This window comes from Melozone crissalis, unplaced genomic scaffold (assembly GCF_028551555.1).
Source record: "Melozone crissalis strain CALT ecotype California unplaced genomic scaffold, PUWL_Pcris_2 ptg000027l_1, whole genome shotgun sequence".
Taxonomy (NCBI): Eukaryota; Metazoa; Chordata; class Aves; order Passeriformes; family Passerellidae; genus Melozone; species Melozone crissalis.
The window spans coordinates 27452331-27478930 of record NW_026535805.1 but is presented as its reverse complement, the minus strand read 5'-3'; the positions used below and the strand labels follow the sequence as shown (position 1 = coordinate 27478930).

The 26600-nt window shown below is 39.4% G+C and overlaps 1 protein-coding gene across 4 annotated transcripts in view; it reads right to left on the bottom strand.

Moving 5' to 3' along the window:
- Positions 1 to 7559, bottom strand: part of RYR2 (ryanodine receptor 2) — a 381701-nt gene extending 374142 nt beyond the window's left edge. For all 4 annotated transcript variants that reach the window (XM_054280079.1, XM_054280080.1, XM_054280081.1 and 1 more), the window contains exon 1: positions 7454 to 7559. In XM_054280079.1, coding sequence (XP_054136054.1) covers positions 7454 to 7501 — 48 coding nt within the window. In that variant the 5' untranslated portion in view covers positions 7502 to 7559. The remainder of the gene's footprint in view (positions 1 to 7453) is intronic.
- Between the last annotated feature and the right edge of the window lie 19041 nt (positions 7560 to 26600).

Genomic DNA, 26600 nt, shown 5'->3' with positions numbered 1-26600 from the left:
ACCACGTGTCTGCAGAAAAAGTTTTAACAATCTGGCTTGCGCTTAGCATGTTAATTCTAACTAAATTATTTCCTAGTTTCACAACTAGGAAATAAACACACAGTAGGTGATGTTCAAATGTTTATCAGCATGGCTACATGCCTGATGTACAATGAGGATCAGTTACCAGTGAATGGATCCTACATCCAGAAGTTTACTGAGTCTTACTGCAGATCTATCCAACTGCCTAGGCTTACTCTGAAAACTCTACAAATTCCATTCATTCCTACACCTAAATTTATATACAAGGAGTTCTGCTTGCCCATCACAGGAATGAAGATGTTCATACACCACGGGAAATTATGTGGCATGTTCAGCAAAGGAAAATATATTCCTCTTTCTGAAGCCAAAGAAAGCATCCCACACAAATCCCAGGTACTTGTTTTTTTCCAGCTTTGCCTGGTTTAAAATGAAGAAATATAGCTGTAAGAGACAGCCATTTCTGGCTTGATTCCGTTAATACAACTCCACATTCTGGCAACCTCCAGGAAAACTCACAGACAGCCAATGCAAATTTTGCGTTGCTTTCTTTCATCATTCCTTTGAAAAAAGGATTTAAGCAGAGATATACTTCAAATTCAGTGCACCCAGTTTTCACATCAGAATTCCAGAGAGGCTTTCAGAGCAGTAGAGAGATAAGACATGCCAGTGTTTGACATTTGGTTCTGCCAGCTAATATCCTTCAGATATTATTTCCCACAGTCAAGTAAAACACAACTAGGTAACACAGCATTATTACTCAAATCCTCTGGGAAGTTGTCTCACAAAACACAATGATCTCGTCACTCCATCTCAGTGACAAAAAAACTTGTCCTGAACCAAAATGCATCCATGTTAAAAATTAACTGACCCACGCATCTTAATGAATGGTATCTTGTAGATTTTTCCCAAAGTCCCTCTAGGAAGTCTAATATACTTTTTTTCAAGTACATGACAGTTATAAGGAAGTCATTCCTGACTATGATAAACATTAAAGTACGCCATAACACTGAAGGAATGACATCATCTTTTTATTTACAATTTTATGTAGCTGCTAGTGCAAATGTTCTTATAAACACATCAATATTACTTTATATTTGACCATTTGAGCACTACATTTACAGAGGAATTGCAGCTGTCACGTAAGTTAACATATAAGTTCATGTAATGACACCTTACCTATCATATCTTTCCCTTTACTAACAGAAGGCCTTTAGACACCAGTTTGTTTTTATTTAGCAATGCTGAGAAGCTATGAAAAGCTTCTACTAAATCACATGCCTCAAAAACATTTGTTCCAACCTATAGTAGCTGAGTAACATCACTGGGCTCAAGAAGCAGCAACACATTTGAAGAGTTTAAGCCCTTCACCTCACAAGTTGCTCCATGGTTATTAGGTTAAAAAAAAAAAAAAAGTTCTTCAACAACTGAATCCATAATTAGTTAATGAATATCACACTTAATAACGAGGGACTACAGTATAAAACTACACTGCACTAAAACCACGTGGGAGCTCTTGCTAGTCTTTGTTAGGAAACTGGGGTGACCTCTTGTGATGGTGCAGGCAGTGCCCTTAAGCTGCTCTATTTCTTACAAGGAGAACAAAGAAATACCACAGCTGTGCCTCTGCTGGTCACAGGATATTGCAGTAAGTTCCATATTGCTGTTGGTGCCTACAAAAAAGGGCGTAAACTGTTATCAAAACTAATTCCTTTATGCCTTTGCTCAGCCACTGAGATGCATCAGCAGACTCAGAGGCCCTCCATTTCCAGAGTGGTACAGACAACACAGCCACACATGGCACAAGTGCCATACACCTGCAAAACAGGTCTAGCAGAATACAAACTGGAGACAGAAAATTATGCCAGGCTATCCTAACTTTGCTACTGGGAGAAATTCCAGAGTACAGCTGTGTCAAACAAACACAGTAAGAAGTTCAAATTATTTCAATTACCCTGGTAAAATGTGGTCATTTTACAGTTCAGTTATTGATGTATTATTACCAAATGAAAGAAATTTACATCACTCAAGTTTTATTAGGAAATATAGGAATATATGCACTTCTTGATTTTCCTTCTGACATCCACACAAAGCTTCATTTCAGTCAGATCGGGAAATTTAAGCAAAAGCATAGGGGTACTTCAGAAAACAATACCAAAACTAATGCAGATTTTCAACATGAGTCAAAAATCAGAAGAAAAATATTTCTGTCTTTTTAGTTTAATTCACATACTTCCTGAGTCCACTGTCAGTACTTCTCCACACAGCTTCCAATTTTCTACCTTGACTCAGAGAAATACTTCAATAAATCCATATCCCTGCTAAAGAAAGATTGGCTTATTTTCTTGAATTAGAATCATCCTGTGCACTTTGCACACAGCATGTAAGAGGAAAATCCACCTTTAAAATATTCCTGTAATAATATAGCACATAAATAGGGAAGTACAAGTCAGACAGAGCTCTCATGCCCATCCTAAATCTTGGGTCAGAAATAAGTGGTATTCTCTCTTTACAGTCTGTTCACATTTTAGGTTCCTATGATGGATTTTCCTCAGGTCTTCACAATTCCAAAAAGCAGAATGCATCAAAACATCTTCAGACTCTGACAGGAAATGCAGCTCTATCTCTCAGAATATCAGTCAGCCAACTCACAGGGCTATCAAGAAACTTTCCTGGTGGACCAACTATTAGCTACAGAGTTTCCCCAGCTGCCTTCTCACACATCAAATACAGACAACTTCCAGATGCAGAACATGGGACAAGACAGTACATGCACCAGACAAGTGATTTCATCCTCTAATATAATCTTAAAGGTGGTATAAAATGTTTGGCAACCAATTTTGGAATAAAAAAAATTATACCTGAAAGGTTCACATGTAATCTCCAAAAAACGAAATGGACTGCATGTCGTAGCTAAAACCCCTTCACTACAAACAAGCTGTCCAGCTCAATTCCAAAATAGAATTTGAGATCATATTCAGTATCTGTACTGCAGTGCAGTGCCTTAGAGAGGAAGGTACAAATGCTGCAATCTCAGCCACGCCATCCCTCACATGAGCTGTTAAACAGTGGTCTCTTGTGCCAGTCCCTGGTGTATCTTCAAAAGTCACATACTGACAAGTACAAGAAACACTTATTTAAATAAACAAAGGATTTCCAAAGTGGGTTTTGGCATATTTTAATTCTAAAATAGCTTCTAATAGCCAAGATTGCTTATGAGCATTTTCTTTTTGTGCATTCTGACAATTGTATGTTTGATGACTGCAGCTAGCAGAATCTCACATATTTTGATAAACCCCTTTAAAAGATAAGCAGCACATGAAAATCAGTGAGGGATTTAAAAAAAAAAAAACACTTTTTTTTTCTTTTCTGTTTCACTGAGAGACTTGCATAATTCTTCTACTGTTGAGTTACGTATCTTAAAATAATCTTCAGATCTTGTTTCTTCTGGTTCCTTTCATGTCCTCTAATTCCATAGAATCTACATGTAGGATGGCATGTAAGCATACAACTTTTAGTCAGATATAAAGTGGCACACATTGTTTAAATGCTGCTCTAATGAGGAATATCTGGAACAGAAGAGACTCTGAAATCACAGAATGCTGTCCTTGAAATGTAACACAGTGTTCTTCATTTCAAGCTTCTCTGCCATAAGCTTCATTCCACAACCCAGCATTGAGTGAATAAAAATCTTTTGCATGTCAAACAGGAATAATAAGTAATGTTTAAATTTGCTTCAAACTACTCTTCCAGTGTTGCAAAGCACACTTACACTTTCCACTGGCAGTAACACTCAGAACTATTAAATCCATGTAGAAAATAAAACACCAAAGAATACATTCACACAAGCAAGAGGTTCTGTTTTACTGCAAGCTAATTTAAAAAATTTTGAAAAGGGCATTAGAAGAGAGTGCAACATAGAATGCTAGCATTCAAACCTTTAAAGAAAAAAAAAATAGATGGAAAGAGACGATGACTCCATCAGTCCTGGGGAACATGTGCTGCTCACACTGATTACGCCTCTGATTCCTGACAGGCATGGTAGTCATCACTGTCTCAGAAGACAGTGAAAAAAAACATAACCCTGTCAGCCCTACTTCAGCATGTCCTGTTGGTGTCTCCTACCATAAACAGCTAAAAGCAGACCTGCCTCTAATTTAAGAAACTCCACAACTCTAGAAAACCAAACTGGCATCAGGAACATCATAAGATGAAATAGCTAAATTACACATTTCCCATCACTTTTAGGTACATCTTGCTCCTGAAAGTCAGGACACCTTTAAAAAATTTAAGGGACAAATATAGGCACTATTTTTTTGAAATCTTGCAAGTGGTTTTAATCCTCTCACCAGGTTGCTACCCCTTTTCTTGCAAAGGCCTTCCCTTATGGGGTTCTGTGCCACAAAAAACAGTCCTTGCACGTGTATATTAAGGAAGGAGCCTATGCATTTAGGGGAAAATATTTTCTGTTTTCTCCTGGAACTTGGAATTATTTTCACTCTCGTCAAATTACACATCCTAATAAAAATAAAACCAAACAAATAAAAACCAGGTGATTTCTGTATTAATTATGAATATTTTAGATTCTTCACTGTAAAGACCAAACAGTGAAATCTATATTACATATACCCTTCATCTTTCTAGTACTACAAAATAAAAAACAAATTCCCCTACAGGGAAGAGGTCCTGCCTGGACACACAACTAATAAACACACAGCAGGATACTTGTTGCCCTTCGCTTCTCCTGCACAGTACGTGTTTATTCCGTGGGAGAAGTCAGGAGAATGGACACCCAAGCCTAAAAAAGGCCACACATAATACAAGGTCACCTCCACCTGGAGCATTTGGCAAACTAATGAGGGAGATCCCTGTTTCCAGAGAAGCAAGTAATTTACAGTACTAGAGAAGCACTCCTTGAGGAGAACTGAACAACACAGAGCTGAGCTCCAGTCTGTCCAAGGTTGTCCCAAAGAGTGCAAGCTCTGATGCTTCCAGAAATACAGGACATTAATAGGCTGCGTTCATGTCTCAGAAGTGACATATCAAACTCAAATTATTCCCAAAAGAAACAGGAATCTGTCCTAAGCAGCAGAATTTGCAGGAGGTAATGCTTAATGCCACTTTACCAAAACAAAGAAGCAAGTAAAGAGGTGGAATCATTAGACATATAGGAATGTGTGAAGAAAAGGGAAAAATCGGAATTTCCAATAAACATGTGGCAAAAATACAAATTCAGTTTAGTAGCTTCAGGCAAATAAAGGGCATTTTTAATTGAGTATAATCTCATGTGCAATATTAACATTAAAAAATACAGTGTTTACATTCCAGAGTAGACTCTAAAGATTTTAGGAAGTTTGTCAGGTCCCACCAAAAAAAGAAAGTATGAAGAGCACTGTTTACATGTAGTAGGCCTACAGATGTCATTCTCAAAGTATTGAAAGCACAGAATGCTTTTTGCTTGCATACAGTGTTATTTGAAAAGTTCTCGTTTACCTACAAAACATTTATGAATCCATCTGTCCCTAATCAGTATTTTAATAAAAAATAAAAAGAAAAGCTGCAGTAATTACTAGGGTAGTATCAAACTTCCAATGCTTTCTACCAATGGCATGCAGAAAGTTGCTCACATCTAATAGCTTTAGAGACCACTAATCCAAGCCTGCTAACAACAAAAGTGGAAGACTACATCAAAAAAAAGCACTGACTTTTCCAAGTAATGCTCATAACTTGGACAAAGTGGAAGGAAAAGAAGAGTAAAAATCACTGCTTACACACCCCTACAGATTATATGGGTTTCTCAGGCCTTTTTGATTAAACTACACAACATGCCTCCCCAAAGCCTCAGTTCACCATATTCAAGGTCATTTTACCACTGATGCAACATGCTAAACATTTTCAAGTATTATCTAAGACTGGGTCTGCCAAATCTGTATCAAGCCTGACACACATTATCAGGAGTGCTGTTTTACATAACACACTGCTGCTGTCAGGTGCTGGAGTTTAACATCACTGTAGATGTGCTGAGCTGTATTAGCATGCTCAATGCTTCTCCTTCCCTATTAAGCATTCAGATAACATGAACTAAGCTTAACATTCACGCCTGCAGTAAGGCTGCCATGGTACAAGTCTTCCAAAAATCTTTACCAGTGAAAAGTAAAAACACCCGTAAATTTAGATGACAAATTTTATGACAAATTTTCTTTCACAGAAATTTTTTTCTGTTTTGTCATTAGGTGTTAGGCAACACTACAATCCAAGTCACATAATGCTGACAGGAAAAAAAAAGTTGCCGATCTTCATGACAATGTTGCATAACAGCTGTATTTTCTTTAAAAGCAGATTTTCTAAGAATCCTCAAACAAATTAAAAAAAAAATTAACACTAAGGTATACATGTACTATTGTGAAGTTTCTGATAGAAATGGAAGACAACTGAGAACCAGGATTCTTCATGCCGCAAACAGCATATGAATATGTTTCACGTACACTATGTTGCTTTCTTTCCACCCCCATTTAGATGTATTTTCTTACAAGCCACTGAACGTGAACGTTTTCTAAATCAGACTGTACTAAATAAAAGGGAAGTTAAGCTTTAGCCTACAGTCTCAGTGTTTCCAGCTCTACTTAACAAATGTCTCAGCAATTTTTCCTCAAACTGTGGCACGGTTTGTATACACCCCCATTCTAGATGCAGATGCCTATCTGTAAACTTGCTAGGATTGTGCACATAAAAGGCACTTGGGAGATGGCCGAGAAGATAAATAAAAGCATTGCTTGAAGAAACATAATCCAGATAAGCATTAGATGCAGCAGTCCCGATGCATTAATTAAACGGAAGGAAGAAGCGCTCTAGCGCCTTAACATGCTCTGGACCGAAGTAACGAAAGGATGCGCACGCCAGAAAAAGCCGTATTAGTCCGTGCCCGGCGAGGAGAACGCCTGCAAGTTAGTGGGAACCTCCGTGGGGAGGGGACAGGGTGAGAGAGGTGGGGTTTTTTCCCCAAGCCTATTTTTGCCAAGGGAGCGTGATTGCAGTTTTCGCGCTGGGGACGGCTGCTCGGTTAGTCCCTGCAGTAGGCGCACACACCGCGGCCGGGAAGGCAGCGCGGAGAGGGGCTGCTGCTGCTGGGGAGGCGCCGCTCGCCCCCGCCCGGCCGGCCCTCACCCCGCCCGGCCTCACCCTGCCCGGGTGCCCCCGCCCGGGCCGAGCACGGCCGCTCGCCCCTCCCGGCGCGGCCAGCCGGCTCTCGCCCCCTGCCCGGCCACGGAGCCACACGCTGCCAGGTGGAGAGGGACGGGGCCGGGGCTCCGGAGCCCGCTCCGAGCTGCCCCCGCCCGGCTCCCACCCCGGCCGGTCCGGGCGTCGCCCCCACAGCCCCGGCCCGCCCGGCGCCCCGCCACGGCGCGGAGGTGAGGGAGGCAAGCGCGGCGCTTACAGTTCGCAGGAACTGGATCTCGTCCTCGCCCTCGCCCCCCTCGGCCATGGCTGCCCCTGTCTCTCCTTCTGCCGGGCGCTGCTCCCGGTGCCCGGGCGGGCGGCGGCGGTCGCTCCCCGCGGGCCGGCGGCAGGAGGCTCACGGCCGCACCGGGCTGGGGCAAGTGCGAGGGCGGCGGAGCCGGCGGCCCCAGCCCGGCCCTGGCTGCGAGCGGGTGCGGGTGCCCGTGCGCCTGCAGCAGGTTGGCAGCGCTGCCCGGCTGCCTGTGCCTGCCGCGGGGAGGGGGATGCGATTAACCGGGGGAGGAGGGGAGGCGGAGCTCCGGCCCCCCCCGCCGCTGCAGGTGATCCGCAGCCCGCTCCCTCCGCACTCCAAAGGCGCCGCCCAGCGCCCCTTGCCGGTGCTCGCGGAGAGGCGGCTGCGCCCCGCTCGGGGCTTGCCCGGCGCCGCTGCCCGACCCGCCGGCACCTCCACGGCCCAGCCCCAGGCTGCCGCCGCGCCTCCGGGAGCCAGGGCAAGGCCGGCCGGCACCGTGCCTGCCTGGGCACGGCTGTCCCGCAGGAGTTAGGCGTGGTGTGCTGCAGTGAGAGATGCCTCGGGAGAGGGAGAACTAAACGGCTCCGAGCCAGTTATTTTGGCAGCCGACTGTGCTGTCGGGGGGAAGAGACGGAAGGTACAACATGGCTTCAGTGAGTGTTGTACTTGAACCATCGTGTGAGTGAGCTTAACCCGGGGCGAATGTAAGGCTTTAAAAGACCATTTCCTTGAAGGATAGCTACCCTGTGTTTTCCATAGGATGAAGTCAAGGGTTGCCAGGGAATAGCTCATCTTTCATGAGCATTCGTGCAGATCATACCTTTACAAGGACACCTGTGTCCATCAGGGAGGATGCTTGGCCTCCAGAAAGAAGTCTGGCAAGCCAGAGAGCCACCAGAGTACAAACAGCAACAGCACTCTGAAACAATGTATGGCAGAGAGCCTCTGTTAATGCAATGCAATGGTCATGAGGGGAGGACAGCAGGCTATCTCAGAAAAGAGTAAAATTAACACTGGATCATTGACATAGTGAAATGTGTGCAGGATACATAACTCCAGAAGGCTTCTCAAGGACCAGAACTGCCAAACATAATGAAATCACAATTATTTTGCTAAACAGACTGTGTGGCTAGCACAGCAAAATACATGGAAAGTGCTTCTAGAGAAGTTATATCCATAATCTGTAACTTTATGCTGTTCAAGGACATCATGAAAAAGTGCGGCAGTGTGAGATTTTATCATTACTTCCAGCAGTGGAAAACCTGTTCTTCTGACAGATTGGAAACTGCAAGAGCAGTCATGACCCATAAGACCTCTAGAGCAAGTAATGTATGAATGTTTAATGTAGAGGTTCTGAAGATGAACTCCAGAGTTCTGACAGCTTAAGCTTTTCCTCTGTAATATCCTGGTTTCAGTTGCTACTGATTTCAAGTGACTTTTACCTCTCAAGATTAATACTGACTGAAAATATATTTTTTTTAAGAATGATAAAGACATTTTTTGACATTGTTCATTCATATTTCACTCAAGCCTCTTAAGTATCTCTTCTCCAAATTATTTAGACCAAGAGATATTTATTGAAATAGACCCCAATTATGAAGAAAAGTCCTAAATTTGGATAAGTTTAAAAAAATTAGGTTTCATGAAAAGGCCCTGAACAAATATATTTTATCATACTATCCTATCTCTTTCTCCTGCTCAGCACACAAGTCAGTTTCAGCACAAGTACTTGTACTGAATGTATTTCATACGGTTGTAAATTTCAGTTCACCTGGTCAAAGGTCTGGATCATAGAACATCCAGGGTACTTTCCATAAGGCTTTGAAGATGAGTATCAGATTAGATGCCTTTTTTGCTTGGTGCATGTAAAGCAAGGACATTATAGAGAAAGGAAAGAAAAAAATTATAAGTAGTTCACTATAACATCAGTGCCTGAAACATTTTGTAGTTTTCAGCACATTATGACATCATGGAAATTGTTCCAAGAACTGTGGAACGGATCATACCTGGTTTCTTGCAGATTTGGAGCTCATAATTAGATCTTACCTGGTTTCTTATAGATACGGAGCTCACAATTAGACTCCTTGGTGTATATGAAGACAAAAACTCCATCTGAAGCTTTTCCATGCTAGGGCAGTAATATTTCTCTAACACACAGTTTTGTTGGTGTCTAATATGAGTGAAATGTATGCTGCAGTTGTTCAGACACCAAAGAGTGTTATCTGGTGTCTTCTTTACCCATGCATCTGTTCTAATGAAATGGCTAGGAGCATGAGTGATACTATTAACCTTCTGTGAAATTGTTGGAATTTTCCACTTAGTTTAAAAGATATTATGCAGTAACAGAGACACATGCACCGTATCTGGCCACATTAGATCATTTGCTTAGGAAGTAAAGTTAAAAAGTAGTAAAGATTCTTCAAGAAACTTTCTGAACAGGGTGATAAAGGCCTAATGTAGATGGAAGTTTCTTGTTAAATTACTCATCAAGGACAAATATTCCTATGGGCATCAAGGACAAATATTCTACACATAGAATATTATATGTGCACATGTGCAAATTACATATTAAATATAGTTCCATCATTTTAGCTAATGTGAGGTTTTAATCAGCAGTTATGGTTAACTGCACTGAATAATTAAAAGCAACAGATTTGTTAAAACAATGGAAAATAATAGTTTAAAATGGAAAAACATGATTGTTTCTATCATAACAGGAAGTAAAGTTCACAGAATTATTTCTTAGATGAACTAGTGGGAAAATGGAAGAATAAACATCCTCCATGGCTGATATTTACAGGTGGAATTCAGGACAATTTCATATTTTGTGTGGGTGAGGAAGAACAGGGCTCCCTGCTCCAGGACTGGCAGTCCCAAGGTTCAAGATGTCAGTCAACCCTATGGCAATTCACTTCATGTTCCCCACTGTTACTTGATCATTTTTAGTCTATATTACATCTCATCATACCCACTGTTTTCAACAACTTTCCACAATGTTTTCTGACAATTTTTATCACTGATAACTGTGCTTTCCGTAGAAAAAATGCAGAACAAAACTTTCTACTTCTGCCAAAACAATCCTGTACTGGTTTATGAATTTAAAGGTTCTAACACAACCTCTGAAGCTTAACAGAAAGTTTTCACAAGAAAACTGGTGTTCCCTTCCAGCTCCAGTTTGTGTTTTGTTAGCCATCTAATTGTCTTGCATGACATGCATGTACTATGTCTACTTCTTTTTCACCCGACCTAGAAGCAGCCTTTCAAATTTTTGGTCCAGTTCTCCCACCTAAAATGATCTAAAGCTACTTACTGTGGACTTTTTGGGGTCCTGCTCTTGCTTTGTTCTTCTTGAAATATCACTTGAAATCTGCCCATGTCCATGCTGTTTGTAATTGTCACTACAAGAGATACTTTACTTAGTGCATTTTCCCTTTGCACAGCAAGGGCTTCTTGCTCCTGCAAGCCTAGTTTATCAAGGCAGCAGCACTGTGAAGATCCATAATGTGCCCTTAGCAATTTTCACAAAAAAACCCAGGTTTCTTTGTGTGCTGCAGAGGCAGTACAGCAGCACCAGCGTGACAGTGCTTTTGAGGTCTCACAGCAGGACTCTGAAGTGAACATAAATTTACACCATTATAAGGATTTTAGCACTTTCATTTCATAAATTTTAATCATCTAAATTAAATATTAGAGGAAGATTCATAGGTAATTTTATGTGCACACACTCAAAGTAATAATCTATGTGAAACAAACAATGTTTGCTATTTATAATAATAACAAGTATTGTGAACATTCACTATTCGGTAACATGAAGGGAACTCCCAGGTGTTTCTTTGTTTTTTATAGCAGAATATACTACCACACTATTTTTTCTTCTTGGGAGCACAGAATAAGATAATGGCAATAGGAATTAAATGGGGCAGATACTATCCTTTCTTCTTTGTGCTGCTCCTTCTTGCAGCATGTCGGACTTTTCAGCCAAATATCAATCTGGCAAACACGTTACTCCAAATACTGTAAAACCAGCAAGATGGCAGCTCCTGTCACACGTCATAAATCAACACCCTGTGGTCAATGAAATTGAGTCAATGTAAAATCTATGCCATTTTAGGTCCCGAATGTGACTTGGAAACAATAAAATTAGCAGACCCAATTCTGCACAGAATTTAAAAGATTTTATTGCAGATTAGCAGAGTTTAAGTGAGAGTAATTATGTCTAAGATCACATAGTTATATGCTTGTCATGACCACCCTGGAGTTCAATAATGTACTGCATTTTCTTCAATTAGAGTTTATCCTGAACCCATAAAGTACAGTATAAGTGTTAATTACATGTCTGTCATCAGGTACATGTTTTGTTCTCTATATATAGCCTGTATGCAAGGATTTACACAGGGATACAGTGTTATAATAAAATTTAGACAGCACAAATTTCCCTTTATAAAAACCTCTGTCTGCAACTACAGAGCTCATGCCTAAGCATAGTCTGGAACATGGCTGTGCCACATTCTGGAAATTACACTTCTCACCAAGAAACTATCACTGTCTGAAGCATCCTTCCTGGCAAAGTTGAAAGTTTTAATTTCTCTTTTCATTATTTGAGGGGTGGGGGGAAGAAGAAAGGGGAATTATTAAGATTAAGGGAGAACTATGGAACTTGTGGCTTATCTTTTGGGGAAAAATAGTTTGCTTGTGTTTTCATGTTTCTGCATCCTTTGATGTTTTTATTGCTCTTCTAATCTTTTTCTGGTGTACTCTCTGATAAATTCACTGGAATCTATGGTGTGGCACAAATCCAGAAGAAGTGGTTTTTCGAAGGTGCCCTTTTTTCTCCTCTGGTCATTTTGGGTTTGGGGGGAAATAACATATTATTTTTCAAAAAAATGTTGGTTTAAATTAAAAGAGCACATCAAATAGCATCCTTAAAATAGAATTTCCTGGTTTTCTCAGTCTTGTAACAGGTTATGTCATTATGTAACTATTTACATGTACTATATGAGTATAATGTATATAAGGATATATCTATCTCACATTTTTATGGATAAATACAGATGGTTTTGCTGCCTTCTTCAGCTTGCATTCTTGCAAATGAAATGCCATCAGTTTTTAGCCAGTGAAAAGGAATCAACAGGAAGGTAATTCTGATTTTGTTAATAATTTATGTTAACCATATGTCAGTCTCAAAAATCAATGGTTTTGCAAATAGTTGGAGAAAATCAGCTCTTCAAGGTTTTCCAAAATCTTTTAAAGTAAGATTCTATATAATCCACATTCCTGATTTTTTCTGTTTGAGTTAACATCTGAGGACATAAATAGTTCCATTATTATTAAAAAGGCACAACAAAGGCAGGGAAAGCCTTCCTTCTAATTAATATGCAGCAATCCACTGTACAATTTTCCAGTGAACTTATAAAACCAGAAAAATTTAATGCCCTGTTCCTACCATGGCAGTCTTTGCTGTGAAGTTCAGTTCTGTGATATTTAACAATCCTGTTTCTAAAGCAGCAGGCAGTTTTCTGGGAGAGATTTTAGTAGCCATAGGGCTAATCTGAAACTTCAGTAATGCAAATAATTGTTATGAGATTTGTCTTTCTCAAAAAAACCCAAAACTTGTTTGAGAAGGCATTATAATCACACTTTCATTTTCAAAAAACGAAATTTCAGCAATACAGCAGACTTGCATTTTTTCTAAAGAGAAAAAGAATATTTTTCCTTGGCTGCTGAGACAACCAATTGTAGGTGGAGGAAGGGTGAAGGCAGACAGCACAAATACTAGGAACAACATGAAACTGCTGCTAGGATTCATTACAGGTATTAATCAGAAAGAAGCTACCATAGGTCAAAGGTTTTGGCAGGTTCTTTTCGAGAAGCAACTAATTCTTTTGTCTTTAGAGGCAATAAAAAGAATATTCTTCCATGGAGAAATATTTACATTACTTAAAATGTTTATAAATTAGTGATAAAAGAATTTGGTAATCAATGCAAAACTCAGACTGACCATTCTCCAACTGGATATCCTTTATGCCAGCAGGTGAAATTTTTCTCATAAATATTATGTGAGGTGATGATGCAGTAGCCTGGAGAAGCTGCCAGAATAAAAAGAGGGGGAAAGGAAACAGAGAAAGAGAAAGGGAAAACTTTCAAGGTCTTCCAGTCATAAACCTGTGTACCACAACACTGTTACAGTAATATCGTCATTTTCACACTCTGTCTGCCTTTATAGTGCACTTCTTCAAGTGGATCATAACATGAAGCCCAAGATTTGGATATTCACACAAGACACAAAACCATCCAGCATTTAAAACTGAAACTTAAGCTGGTCATAATGCGAACAACTTAATTGAGTTGTCAAAACTGGGAGCCTGTGTTTATGCTGGCCTGTGAAATAATGGTGGGAAAAAGTAGCCTTGCTACAGATTTCTCTGAGGAGTATGTGGGGAACATCTATTTTTTTCCTCAGTTATCTGCACTGGCATGTGCACAGTGTTATTTGTGCTTACGTACGGTATGTGATGCTTGTCCTGACTCTGTCACCCAGTGAGGCAGCAGAAACGATGCTCTGTCACTTACATGACACCACAGACATCACAGAAGCTGTGGGAAGTATTCTAAGGAAAAACCCAAAGGCATACCTCTGCAAACCATGGCCCTATATTTTGTTAACAATGCTGAATAACAAATATATTGGTGAATGACTTGGCACAAAATTTTTGACTCAAAAAAAGCTAAATCAGGTTCTTCACCCAGAAGGTGGCTGGGCACTAGAACAGGCTCCCCAGAGAAGAGGTCACAGCACAGCCTGACTGAGAATCACAACTCTTACCATGCAAACTATTCACTGTGAACAAATGATTAGAATCACAGAATATGCTGAGTTGGAAGGATCATCCAAGTCCAACTCCTGAACCTGCACAAGACACCCTAAGAATGCCTAAGAGTTTTGTCCAAACACTGCTTGAACTCAGTCAGGCTGGTGCTGTAACCTCTTCTCTGGGGAGCCTGTTCTAGTGCCCAGCCACCTTCTGGGTGAAGAACCTGATTTAGCTTTTTTTGAGTCAAAAATTTTGTGCCAAGTCATTCACCAATATATTTGTTACAAAATATAGGGCCATAGTTTGCAGAGAAACCTTTGGGTTTTTCCTTAGAATACTTCCCACAGCTTCTGTGATGTCTGTGGTGTCATGTAAGCGACAGAGCATCGTTTCTGCTGCCTCACTGGGTGACAGAGTCAGGACAAGCATCACATACCGTACGTAAGCACAAATAACACTGTGCACATGCCAGTGCAGATAACTGAGGAAAAAAATAGATGTTCCCCACATACTCCTCAGAGAAATCTGTAGCAAGGCTACTTTTTCCCACCATTATTTCACAGGCCAGCATAAACACAGGCTCCCAGTTTTCACATAGAGTTAATTATTAATTTCTTTAATATAGGATAATTACACAGGTTACATAATTTGTTTTTCTTTCTAATTATTATGAGTTTATTCCAGCCTTCCTTTAAATTATTCTAATGTCCTCTACATGAGCTATTCTGCTTGGAAAGGCATGCATGAGCTATAATTTCCTTTTGACATTAAAAGCCACAAATCTAAACATCATTGCACTATTGCAGAGGAAAAAATGTTTGGCTCTTAACTCAAGATTAGTCTCTGTAGCCATTAAGAAGTGAAAGCTCCATGGAGGTAACAGAACCAAAACCACTGAGATTACATTCCAGTCACAACAAGCACTTAACTGTTGTGGATAAGGTATCTGGGAAATGATATATGGTAAATAACCGACATTCACTTGTCTGTTTCACTAACATGAAAGAAAATAGTCATTAACAGAACTGTAAAGCAGAAACAAATAGATTAATTTATTGAAAAACAATAGTTATTATAAAGGAGTAGCAGAATTCCTGAAATGGAGTCTTGTATCACACTCCAGGAATAAATTAAGACATTAACAGTACTTACAGCATTCTTGCTAGAACAGAAAACTTATATTTGCTATGCTTCAGTTACTTCTATAATTAAAAAGAAAACTGTTTTCTGAAGCTCTGTGAGGAAACTATCTTACATAAATATTTAGTTTAGGTACCTAGTATCTTATCCCATAGCCCTAATGAAATTCCTCACCTCTAGAAACGGGAAACACCATCTGTTTGTGAGTGTTCATTGAACTAAATAAGGACATATGCTGAAATGCACCTAAATCAAAATTTTTAGAGTACAATGTGTTGAATTCTGAAAAGGAAGGATTTGGGGGTTTGTGTTGTTATTTTAAAGACAGATACAGTTTGCCATGCTGAACTGGACCTAAAATATGTGAGAGCTATTTTCTAGTCAGCTTCTGTGGCAAGCAAAGAACTGATGCAAATGAAAACTGTCTAGTTCTCCCTTCATTTTCAGTCATAAATTTTTCATCTTGGTTGAATATTTTGTACAGTTGATTTTTTAATTGGATTTTCCTGTTTTGTTACAAAATCCTAATTTAATCTTGCTTAAAATCCAATGACTCTTGTTGGGTCCAACAATACACAAATCATTAACTGTTTCAAAAATATTTTCTACCTCTTGATTGCATCATTTTGTACTGTCACAAAAATCTTAGATGTGACTTTTTGGCATTTGGTAGAACTGCTCACATAATTTTCAGGAATACCAGCTTCTTCCAGACCTTACTCTTCCTGTTCAGTTCTCCCTCCCAGTTCTTGGGTTCTGCTGTACTTCTTGTAGCTCAGGCTGATTCTATAGGCAAAGTTCCATTACATTTCCCAGAACATGGCATTTTAAAAGAACAACTCTTGCCAGTTGCATGGGTATCTCACCAAGCGACCAGTGAGAACAAGCTGAACTTTCCTTTTTTCATCATCTCAAATTCTTAACTAAGGTGCTTCTACTTCCCTGACAGCAGAGAATAATTTTGTAGTCACTGAAACAGAAAGACAATATTAGGTAATATATCAGGTATTTCTCATCTTTATTACTGATTTTCTCTCTCTCATTTTAATAGTATATAATGTTAATCAGCATTATAATATCAATCATAGTACTGTAGTATCTTTCTTTTCATTCCTTTTAGTGCACAGCTCTTCTTCAATAAACACTGTGCAGCCTGTTAAGTCTGTTTATATGACACTGAATTGTGTGTCTTAGGATACAGCAAAACAATCACCTAAAATCTGTGTTATGAACAAAAATTCGGTTAATGTTTTTTTTGTGAGAAAAAGTTACAAAAAGGCAGCCAGATCACTGTAGCTGCCGAAGTTCTTCGTGTTTTGTTATTGTAATCACGGGTCGTTGTGGCTAATCGCTCCTTTTGTATTAGCAGAGCCTTGCCCGAGGCTAAGGTGTACTTTTCCCAGAAGGGTGAAGAGACCTGAGAAGGTGAGGGGGGTTATGCAAAGTGACTCCAAGACCAGAATGCTTTGTGGGACCCCCGACTCCAAACTCACGGAGAAACCCCAAAAACAACGAGCCACCTAAGAGTTGAGAGACTGGAATGATGTCTGGACGTGAGGAGCCGAGTGCTGAGCCTGCAGAGATGCGGAACACCTTGGGACCCTCTCGCCCTGACCATGGGAGTCGACCCCGGCGGTGAGACCAGGCCGACGGAGTGGCATGGGCTCCATCTGACGGGGACATCACGCTCTAAAGGCTGCCACGAGGACCGGATCCCCCAGCTTTGCCCCTAGTGGACAGAGCTGCGCATATCCTCCTCCTCTGAGTCGCCTTGGGAGAGACGACGGATGCTGCAGACCCGTCGAGCCGCCCAATCCTGAGCTGATCACTTTTAATAAAGGCATTAAAAAGGAGAAGAAGTCTCCTGGCCCTGTTTATTTCATCTGTATCCATGAAGTAACGATTGAAAAGTAGTGTTAGTGAGTCACTCTGAGCAGTGTGATTTTACTTCATTAAAAGCAAGAAAATCACTCTTACTCCACTTAGGTGATCCACTTAAAATCATCTTCTCTTCGAGGTTACTGAGGTCATTTCAATAGCTTTAGAGATTGTATAACTCCAGTTCAGTTGGGCTAACCTCCTGGTAATCATAGTGTGAAAAGGGCAGCTCAGGGCAGGATGATTCAGTCTGGGCAGAGCGAGTGTTCTCACACCATGGCATGACTGAAACATCATCCAGTTCCAACATTTCTAACAGGCCAGCATATTCCTCAGCAAGGAAGGGAAGCTGTAGTGCAGTGTCACCCACCTAGAAATTAGAGAAATCCATAAACGTACAGATATTTATAAACCATAAGTAAATTGCCACATGTCATTTCAAGGCAGGCATGGATGGTTCCAGTTGTAAAATGCAGCTTTACATTAAAGCAGAACCCCCAGGCTTTTCTGCATATCATAAATAGGGATTTTAATTGTCCAATTAACATTTTCTTTTTTAGCAATACATCATGATTTCCAGCATTAACAGCAGCACTGCAGCTCATGTTTCTCTGACAACTCTGCCTAATCTGCTTATTAAATGTTTTTTAAAGGCTTGGTTTCATGCTTCCCTCTTAGCATATATAGTCACCAGCAAAAAAGTGGGTGTAAAGCTCTCTCACAACAGACTGATAACATTTTACACACACACATTATCCAGATGTATATCACTACAAAGCAGCAGAGCATAAGGATTTTATGCTTTGGAACAATATTGGTAGATTTTGAGCTAACTGTTACAGGAAACTATTAGGAGCTCATAAACAATTAACAATGGGACACTCATGTTTCTGCTGATTTAGCAGAAGGCAACAATTTGCTGGTGATTCACTGCTTGTCTCCTAACAGAAACACATAATTTGCTAATCCATTTCAGCCCCTGCCTAGTGATCCTAAAGGATAATGTTAACATTCTTCACCTGTCTTAGCACACAGAATAGATATAATGAGAGCACAAATATACACTGATAAGAATGTAGGTATACCCATCAGCATTAAGTGAGGATGGAGATCTCAGTACAAATAAAGCAGCATCAACTGCAACATCCACTCTGAATTAGACTTTAGGAGTGACAGAACTAAGACTGCTTTTCTCCTGTTGTAGAAATGTGCTTTTATTGCTGGTCAAGAAGACAGATCTTTCCTACTGACAGCTGAACTTATTTTAATTAAATCCAAGCAAGACCATAAGGGAGGAAACTGTTTTAACAATTTTTGCCCAAATCAAGTAACACTAGCTTTAGGATCAGTATTTTCTGCACTTATATTGCTGCTGCCTACAGTCTCTTCACTCCAGCTTGTATGATCAGTAGTTGGTCGTTGGGTTCTTCAGCTGTATTTTGATGCATGCAAAAGTCACAGAAGAACTGTGACTTTTGCATGCAGTAGCCCCTGCACTTTGGATCTGCTCTCAGAGTTCATAAATACAATTTTTCACAGACAAGATAAAACATTTAAATGAAACATTAGTCCTGGCCAAGGACAAAGGAGGGTATTTAGTGAGTCTTGACATAAAGTTCTGTTGTTCAAATAGTCACATTGATAGTGGTAGTTCCTCTCCCATTAAGTGTGATTCTCCATTGTCCTTCCAAATGTTATTTTTGCAAGATTTCACGGTTCTGTTTCACTTGCAAGTTCCCACAGTCCCTGAAGTTCATTATCCTTCACTAGTGGTCAAAGAAAGAAACAACCTCGGAACAAAATATATACTGGATTTCAAGGAGGTAGCTATTTGTAGTGATATTTCCATTCATTTATTTTCCTTGGTGCTTTTAAAACTACCCCTTCTGAGCTCTGCCCATTCAAAGTGCAAGTGCAGTACTATTTAGTCTACTTGAACTGGCCCAGAAAAATAGCTGCATCAACAGAGCTGAGTTTATTTCTTTCATTGCTTATGGCAACATGCACAGCTTGAATTTTTGCCAAACTGAAAGCAAAATCCTTCAAATTTATGTAGTATGCTTATGCCCCATGCTCCAAATAGTGGAGAGCAAAATCTTAGATTATACTTACTGTGTGCTGAATTAAAAAAATGAATGTTAAAGGAGATTCCTGCATGTGGAAGACATCTTGGTCTCTGATTAGGGCTGGGCAAAAATTACTCTAAGCACATTTGACTTATGTCTAAGATTGTGTAACGCTTTTTGGTATTGAATAAAATTGTTCTTGCTAGTCAAAGGTACAAAGTAAGCTTTATGAAGAATCCAGGGTAGGACACTAACCAGACATATGTCCAAGGGGTTTGGTCATTCCCCAGACACATTCCTTTCTGTCAAACGATGAGAGAAGTATATTAAGTTTGATAGAAAAGAAGGGGGAAAAGACTTTATTTCAATATGAAAGTCTATAACAGCTGGATTAAGAGTTTCAAACTATCCACTTGGCTTCACAGTGAAAATTAAAATGCTTTGACTCATCTTTACTGGGAAAAATAAAACAAACACAATAAAACACATTAAGCAGAATAGTAAAGGATTTTCCTTTGTGTTTCCCTACAGTCTTTAGGTTTTTATAAGTGAAAATTTTACTTTGCGTGAAAGAGAGCACCAAAGCTACGGTTAGTTGAAATCAGGACCACTAAACCAGTACTACTACCTTGTAGCAAACCAGACCCCCACAGCAAAGGGGAGCAAAGCATGGGAACTAGAAAGGAAAAATAACTTCTATTTCAACTCACTTGCCCTTGGAAAAAGACAGACCCAGCACATGGTCTTATCAGCCGCTCCAAAACCTGGCAAACTCTGAGCAGCATCTGATGACTACAATGCTGCTTTTAGCTGCCCTTTTAGTCATGGGTTCATAGCAGGGAAACAAGACATGCCACAGCCTTAATCAGCTAAGTCACACCTCCTAGGAAAACACCCACACACAAAGGTCAGAAAAAGACCTCTAAGAGGAGGGTAGAAAAGAAAATTAGATAGGAGGTGATGGTGAAACTCAACTGTTGTGTATTACATAGATTCCGTTTGGTGCCATGGATTTAGCTTAACTCAAGGGAATGACAACACCCTTCAGTCTCTCCTCAGAGGAGGTGGGCATAAGATCTGTCAGGATTAGATGACAACTGTCCATCACTCTCATCTGTCCCTTCCCTTCACTTCAGTATCTGTAGGCCCAAAGAAGCAATGATGGGGGAAAGATAGTGGATTTACTTACAATGTTTAATTATCTTAGAAAGGTCAGTCACTGATGTCTTTTGGTTTGTTTTTACACAATGGACCATTTTACATTTTCAGCTCCCTATTATTAAAAAGAAGAAAAAAGAAGTAATCAGACATGGCAAAAGGAAGCAGATCATTGGAATTTTACTAAAGGAAACACAAGCTGAGATAACTATGTCATTTCCTTAAACCCTGCAAGACTGCCTTTTTCAAAGTACAAAAGCCTGTTTTTCTCAGTTTTCTTAGATTATCAGGTTTGCCCTTGAGCACACAGAAGTCACTACTTTAAAATCCAATTGGATTTGCCTTTGATTTGTTCTTGATCCCACAGAATCTTGACATAATAAAGATTAGATCTAGAGATAATAAAGATTTTCAGCCATCCTAGTATTATTGCCAGTCGCACCTTCCTTAGTATTTTGCTGAGATTTATTTGTATCTATCAGCTTCCTTCAGGATATGAATTCATGTAATAGAAACTGCATTGCAAATTTTAAAAAGTAGTTATCCATCCGAAATATCTAATAATTTTTTACTATTAATTCTTCTTAGTATGCTAAAACAATCCTTTTAAGTATACATAATTTAGGTTATTATTACTAAGGGTTCTGCAGAATGCATATTAGAATTCTGTTTGTACACACAGGGCCTGTTACTACAACTCTTGCTCTTCTGGGTGGCTTTGTTATGATAAGAATGCAAAAATAAGACGTTTTAATGTGACAAATCAAAAGATATGTGAACAAGTCTTTGACTCATATGCAACTGAAAGTATACAAGGATCAATTCATGTGAAGAAACAAAATGGCCCAGCAATTGAACAGGTGTCAAGAATAGACAAGACATTTGACTTTACAAAAACTATGTAAATACATGAGTCCCATCTTTTTGATCAGAATATGAATCACACAAACTACATACTCCTGAAAAAGCCCTCTCTCACTACATTTAGTGGAATACATCCAATGTAGATTTCTCAGGGAAGCTGTGCTCCCATCTGTGGTGACATTAGCAGCAAAAAAATCTCTTCATATGCTTGCTACCCATTTTCTAAAGTGAAACAGACATGACTCCACGAGGGCAAAAGGCAACGCAACAGGCACAAGCAGGTACGGAGCAGCAGGTGACGTCTGTGGGATGAAGGGCTGTGCCCTGTGGGCAAATGAAGCAACAGGGTCTGCTCTGGGCTGCTTGGAGCCACTGACCAGGAGCAGCACACCTGCCAGGTCTGTGCCTCAGTGTGGCAGCAAGGAGTTCCTGCAAGTGCCTTCACAGAGCTCCTTCCTGTCGCAGACATCTTTTATGAAAAATCCTTTCTTTAGGATTTTTCCTCCTGAGAAGCTGAGAAGCCTCAAGAACAAAATGTGAATAATGGTTATCTGCTGCTGTGGAATGCAGGAGATGGATCTTTGATTGGCCCATGTTAGGTGTTTGTAATTAATGGCCAATCACAGCCCAGCTGGCTCAGACAAAGAACCCGAGCCACAAACCTTTGTTATCATTCTTTGCTATTCTATTCTTAGCTAGCCTTCTGATGAAACCTTTTCTTCTATTCTTTTAGTATAGTTTTAATGTAATATATATCATAAAATAATAAATCAAGCCTTCTGAAACATGGAGTCAGATCCTTATCTCTTCCCTCACCCAAGAACCTTTGTGAAACACCGTCACACCTTCCCACAGAGAATTCTACAGTGATAAGGAAAGCAGTTCTAGCCCTGGATACTCAGTACACCTGAGACTTGTTTTCTCATGCCATCCCAAACATTCAGTGCTTGGACTGCAAAATTTTGTTAATTTAGGTAATTTAACTACACATTCAGTGTAAGTTAGAAGCACGTAGATGCACATGACTGTAACAGAGCCATCACCACTGAAGACAAGCAATGCCATAAGGGAAACAGCTAGTACAGGAGCATCCATGAGAACATTGTTGCATAAGCACACTTAATCCCATTTTAACAAACAAGACTTTCATCACAAAATGAGAACTACAAAAACTTCCACTGTCATGGGAGGAAGACCAAGAGACCCAAGAGGATATCAGCAATGCATTATTGATCAAAGATCAACTCAAAACACAGTTTACATAGGTGATGCATTTATGTAATGCTTAACAACCAAGCCAGGAGGAAGTTCCTTGCCCCAACAAACTCTAATGATTGTTCATAGTGTGCGCATCATAAGAAGCAACAGTAGAGCCTGGTGCTAAGAGCAGTTTTTGAAGCAAGAGGTATTTGACAGCAGGAAAATTTGAAACCGTGACTCGTTCGACTGTGGAACTGTGCACCACGTGCCTGAGGAGGAGCAGTAGGGCCAGAGAGACACCATAACAGCAGGAGAGATGAAAGGGAGTAAAAAGAGGTTTGGTAATTTCAAAGGGTGAGGAAATCACAGAAGCTTAGATCTGAACACATATTTTGCTTTCAGGATGAGTTTCATAGTACAGATGGTTAATATTGCATCTCAAAGTAAAGGCCATTACACTGTATGTGCTGGCTTCTGCTCAACAAATACATTCTGTTTCTTTCCTACCCCCATGAATTTCCCATTGTTATTTAATAAGAATTTTAAGACATTAGAGCTTACATAGTCCCAGCCACAGATCCAAAAGTTACGGCTGAAATGTAGCTCCAAGCTGTTCTCTGGCCCTTCTCCACCCAGGGAGAGCTCTGGCTAAGTACAGAGCTATAAAATTTCCTTTAGGTGACCAGAAGGCTTTTACATTTGTGTGCCTCCTGACTGATAATCTTCTCCAGACACTCATACATGTATTTAGGGATGGCAGTAGACATAAAAACAAAGAGCTGAAATCTGAAAGTCTGCTATGCAACTGACCGAATATTTCCTTTTCAGTTTGGTATTTGCTTTCCCTTTCAGAGTTACATAAAACAACCTTATAGGTTTGATTCCATTTAGTTGTCAGCTCTAGTGGATATTTTTAGTACAAAAGTTTCAACACTATCTTGAAACAGTGTTAAGCTAAGGACAGACAATGACATGGACAAGAGTAACTTGACTCTACTTTTCTAAACAATAGAGATACTGAAACTGAAGTTAATCTCTCATATTGTAGCTGTTTTCAAACTAAAACTGCCAAGAGGAAAGGAATACACTAAACATATTTGAATATTAAAGCACTGTAGAGAAGATAACAGATAACAAGTTTCTTGAAAGATTTTAAGAAATGCAGATGTGGAAAATTATCATCTCCTAAATCATCTCCTTATCCGTGACTACTTCTGTGTCTGTCTCAAGTAGCAGTGGCCTTCTTCTCATATCTACATGTAATTTGCTAACTTTTGGTAAAAGAAAACATGTTATTTCATACCAAGCCTATAACAGACACAGAAAAGAATCACAATAAATACACTAATACTAACTAGACCTCTGCTAAGCTTTACAAAGATGCTGGAACCCAGATAGGTATATCCTGTGTAACAGTGATGCCTGCACAAACACTTGAATTTCTGATAAAATTTAAGCAACATGAAAAAAAACCAAACCTTAGCTCTCCACTGCCCTTCACAGTCACCTGAGCCAAAGCAGCACCCTGAGAACAAGCTGCAGGAGATAAAGAGATCCTTTTTTTTTAAGAGCTCCCCACAATTAGGTGAATGACAACAGTTTTTGTTTGTAGCCTGAGAATGGATGAAGACTGACAGAGGAAATCTTAATCTCTAAGTAGATGTACTCTTTTCCTTTGCTTTAATGGAAAAAAATTAGTCCTGTTAAAACAAGCCTTTCAATGCAAAGCAGACTTACTTCCTTCAGTAATATTATTCAGTATTTAAATAACCAGTTTAACAAGAACAAAAAGACCTAATTTCAGAACTGGATATCAGGTGGACATGCAATTAACAGCCCTAAGAGAATTAGAGTCTGAGCCTATTTAAAAGACTGTTGTGAATACAATGTTTGACTGTCCTGTTTCTTTTCTATCTGGACTTATTAATAGCCCCTATCTCAGTGATTCTATCTAGGTAAAGGGACTATCAAAGTGTTCCTTTCCATTTTCAAAAGGTATTTTCTATGTTGCCACTCTGAAGCTTCATATAACCACGTAAAAATTTTGCTTACCTATCTTTAGTATTTTTATACGAATTGCTGTTTCAGATTGCCTGTTTTGTTCTCCCACTCAATATATTATTATCCAAAATTTGATTTTACCACAAAGGCCATTGATTTTTAGTTTTTATGACCTTTATTTTTGTTTCTGAATTGTCAGTGGTACACATATATGTATCACCACATGCTAAAAAATTGGTTGTTATACTCAGTATATAATAAGAATTGCATCTAGTTGAACAGGTATTTTTAGTGACTTGTTTCAAAATTACATTAGATATCATTTTGATTAGAAATACTAACTTGTCACATATTGAAGCAAGAACTATGTTTGTCTGAAATTGAGAAGGTGGCTGGCTATATATCCAATTTTCATATTAAATCCTGTCCAGTTAGCCTTCAGAGTAATTTTCCTAAATTTGAAGGGCTGTATGAGAAGAGGAATGCCAAGCTTCCCAGACAGAATATTCAGCCCTTTTAGCCTATCATGTTTTTAAAAAAAAACTTGTACAAGATTTTTTGCTAATAACAGGCCAAAGTGAGGGTTCTATGTTTGATTTACTGTTAGCCAATTTAAATATATAATACTGTTGAGACAGACTTGGACAGTAAGGATGCCTAGTCTTCAAAATTTGTTAAAAACTACACAATTATAGCCATGCACTCACCAAGACAGAACTTGATTTGTTTGGATTTTATGCCCTGTCTTTGACTTTCCAACTACTGATGAATAAATGCATAGTGGCAAGCCCCTGCAAATCTAAATTCTTAAGGAAAAATCTCATTGCTTTAGTTCTCAAAAGCTAACTTTAGCATATTGAGTTTTGCCTCCTAGAAAACTTAAGTGAAGCCTTCTTATAATTCCATTAATCTAAGTGTTTCTCCTCTTATATCTATAAATATTATTCAGAGGTCTCAGTGTGACAGAGAACAGATTCTGATGACTAAGCCAGCAAGAAATGCCTGTAGTGTTTTTCCTGATCTTGTCTTTCTAACAGGGCACAGGTCAGCAAGAATATATTAAAGAATGGAATTGCAAAATTCAGGAGAGGAAAATTATAGCCAGAGGTTTCCCCCTGTGTCATTGTCTGCAAGCACATAAGAAGAATCATACTATCCATAGATAATAGGTATTTCTGAAACAAAGTCAAGCACCACCTAAAGACAGATATTTTAACCCCACAGCCTACATGGCTTTCTAAGAAAGAGGCAATTTAAATCAGAGGTAAAGGTATTATGCTGAATTAACTGATAAGGTACCCTAATCTTATTCTGTAAAAGAGATTAGAGTAACTGATTATTTTAATGGTCTCTTCTGATCTTAAAAACCATGAAGGCCTTGTCTGCTTTTTTGTTCTGAAGTTGATAATCAAGAGTTCAGTGCCTCCTGATATTTTTGGGAGAAGTCCTAAGATAATACAGATATTTCACAGATTATCAAAATTTAGAACATTCCCTAAAACTTTTGGGAAAAAGAAAATATTGAAAAGCTAGCCATACAGAAAATTTAGGTAAGAGGGTGAATGTATTAACAAGAGTTTTCATGCACAGCATTTGTCTATTCTCACTGCACTTGCTGTTTTGCTAACTCTTAGTGTGTCCATCAGGCTGGCAATGCTCATGTAAACTTGTTTTGCAGCAGTTCAGTTTTTAGCTTTGCAGCTTGGAGGGGCTGGGAATGCTTCTCTATTTATTCTCCTCTACAAACCACAGAGCCCCTTCCAGCACATAGAAACTATTAGAGTGATGAATTATCCATTCCCTCTGCTCCCAGATGTAACCATCTCAGTTACTCGTACAACTAAATATTTGTTGTCATCTCACATTTGTAAGTCTTCTACCGTGGCCAAAGTAGGAAAGCAGCAACACATAAATCAAAAGTTTTAATTTTCCATTCCATATGCCACAGTCTGCTAGAAGATCCAAAACAGACTGAAGTAGCTGTAAAGAAAC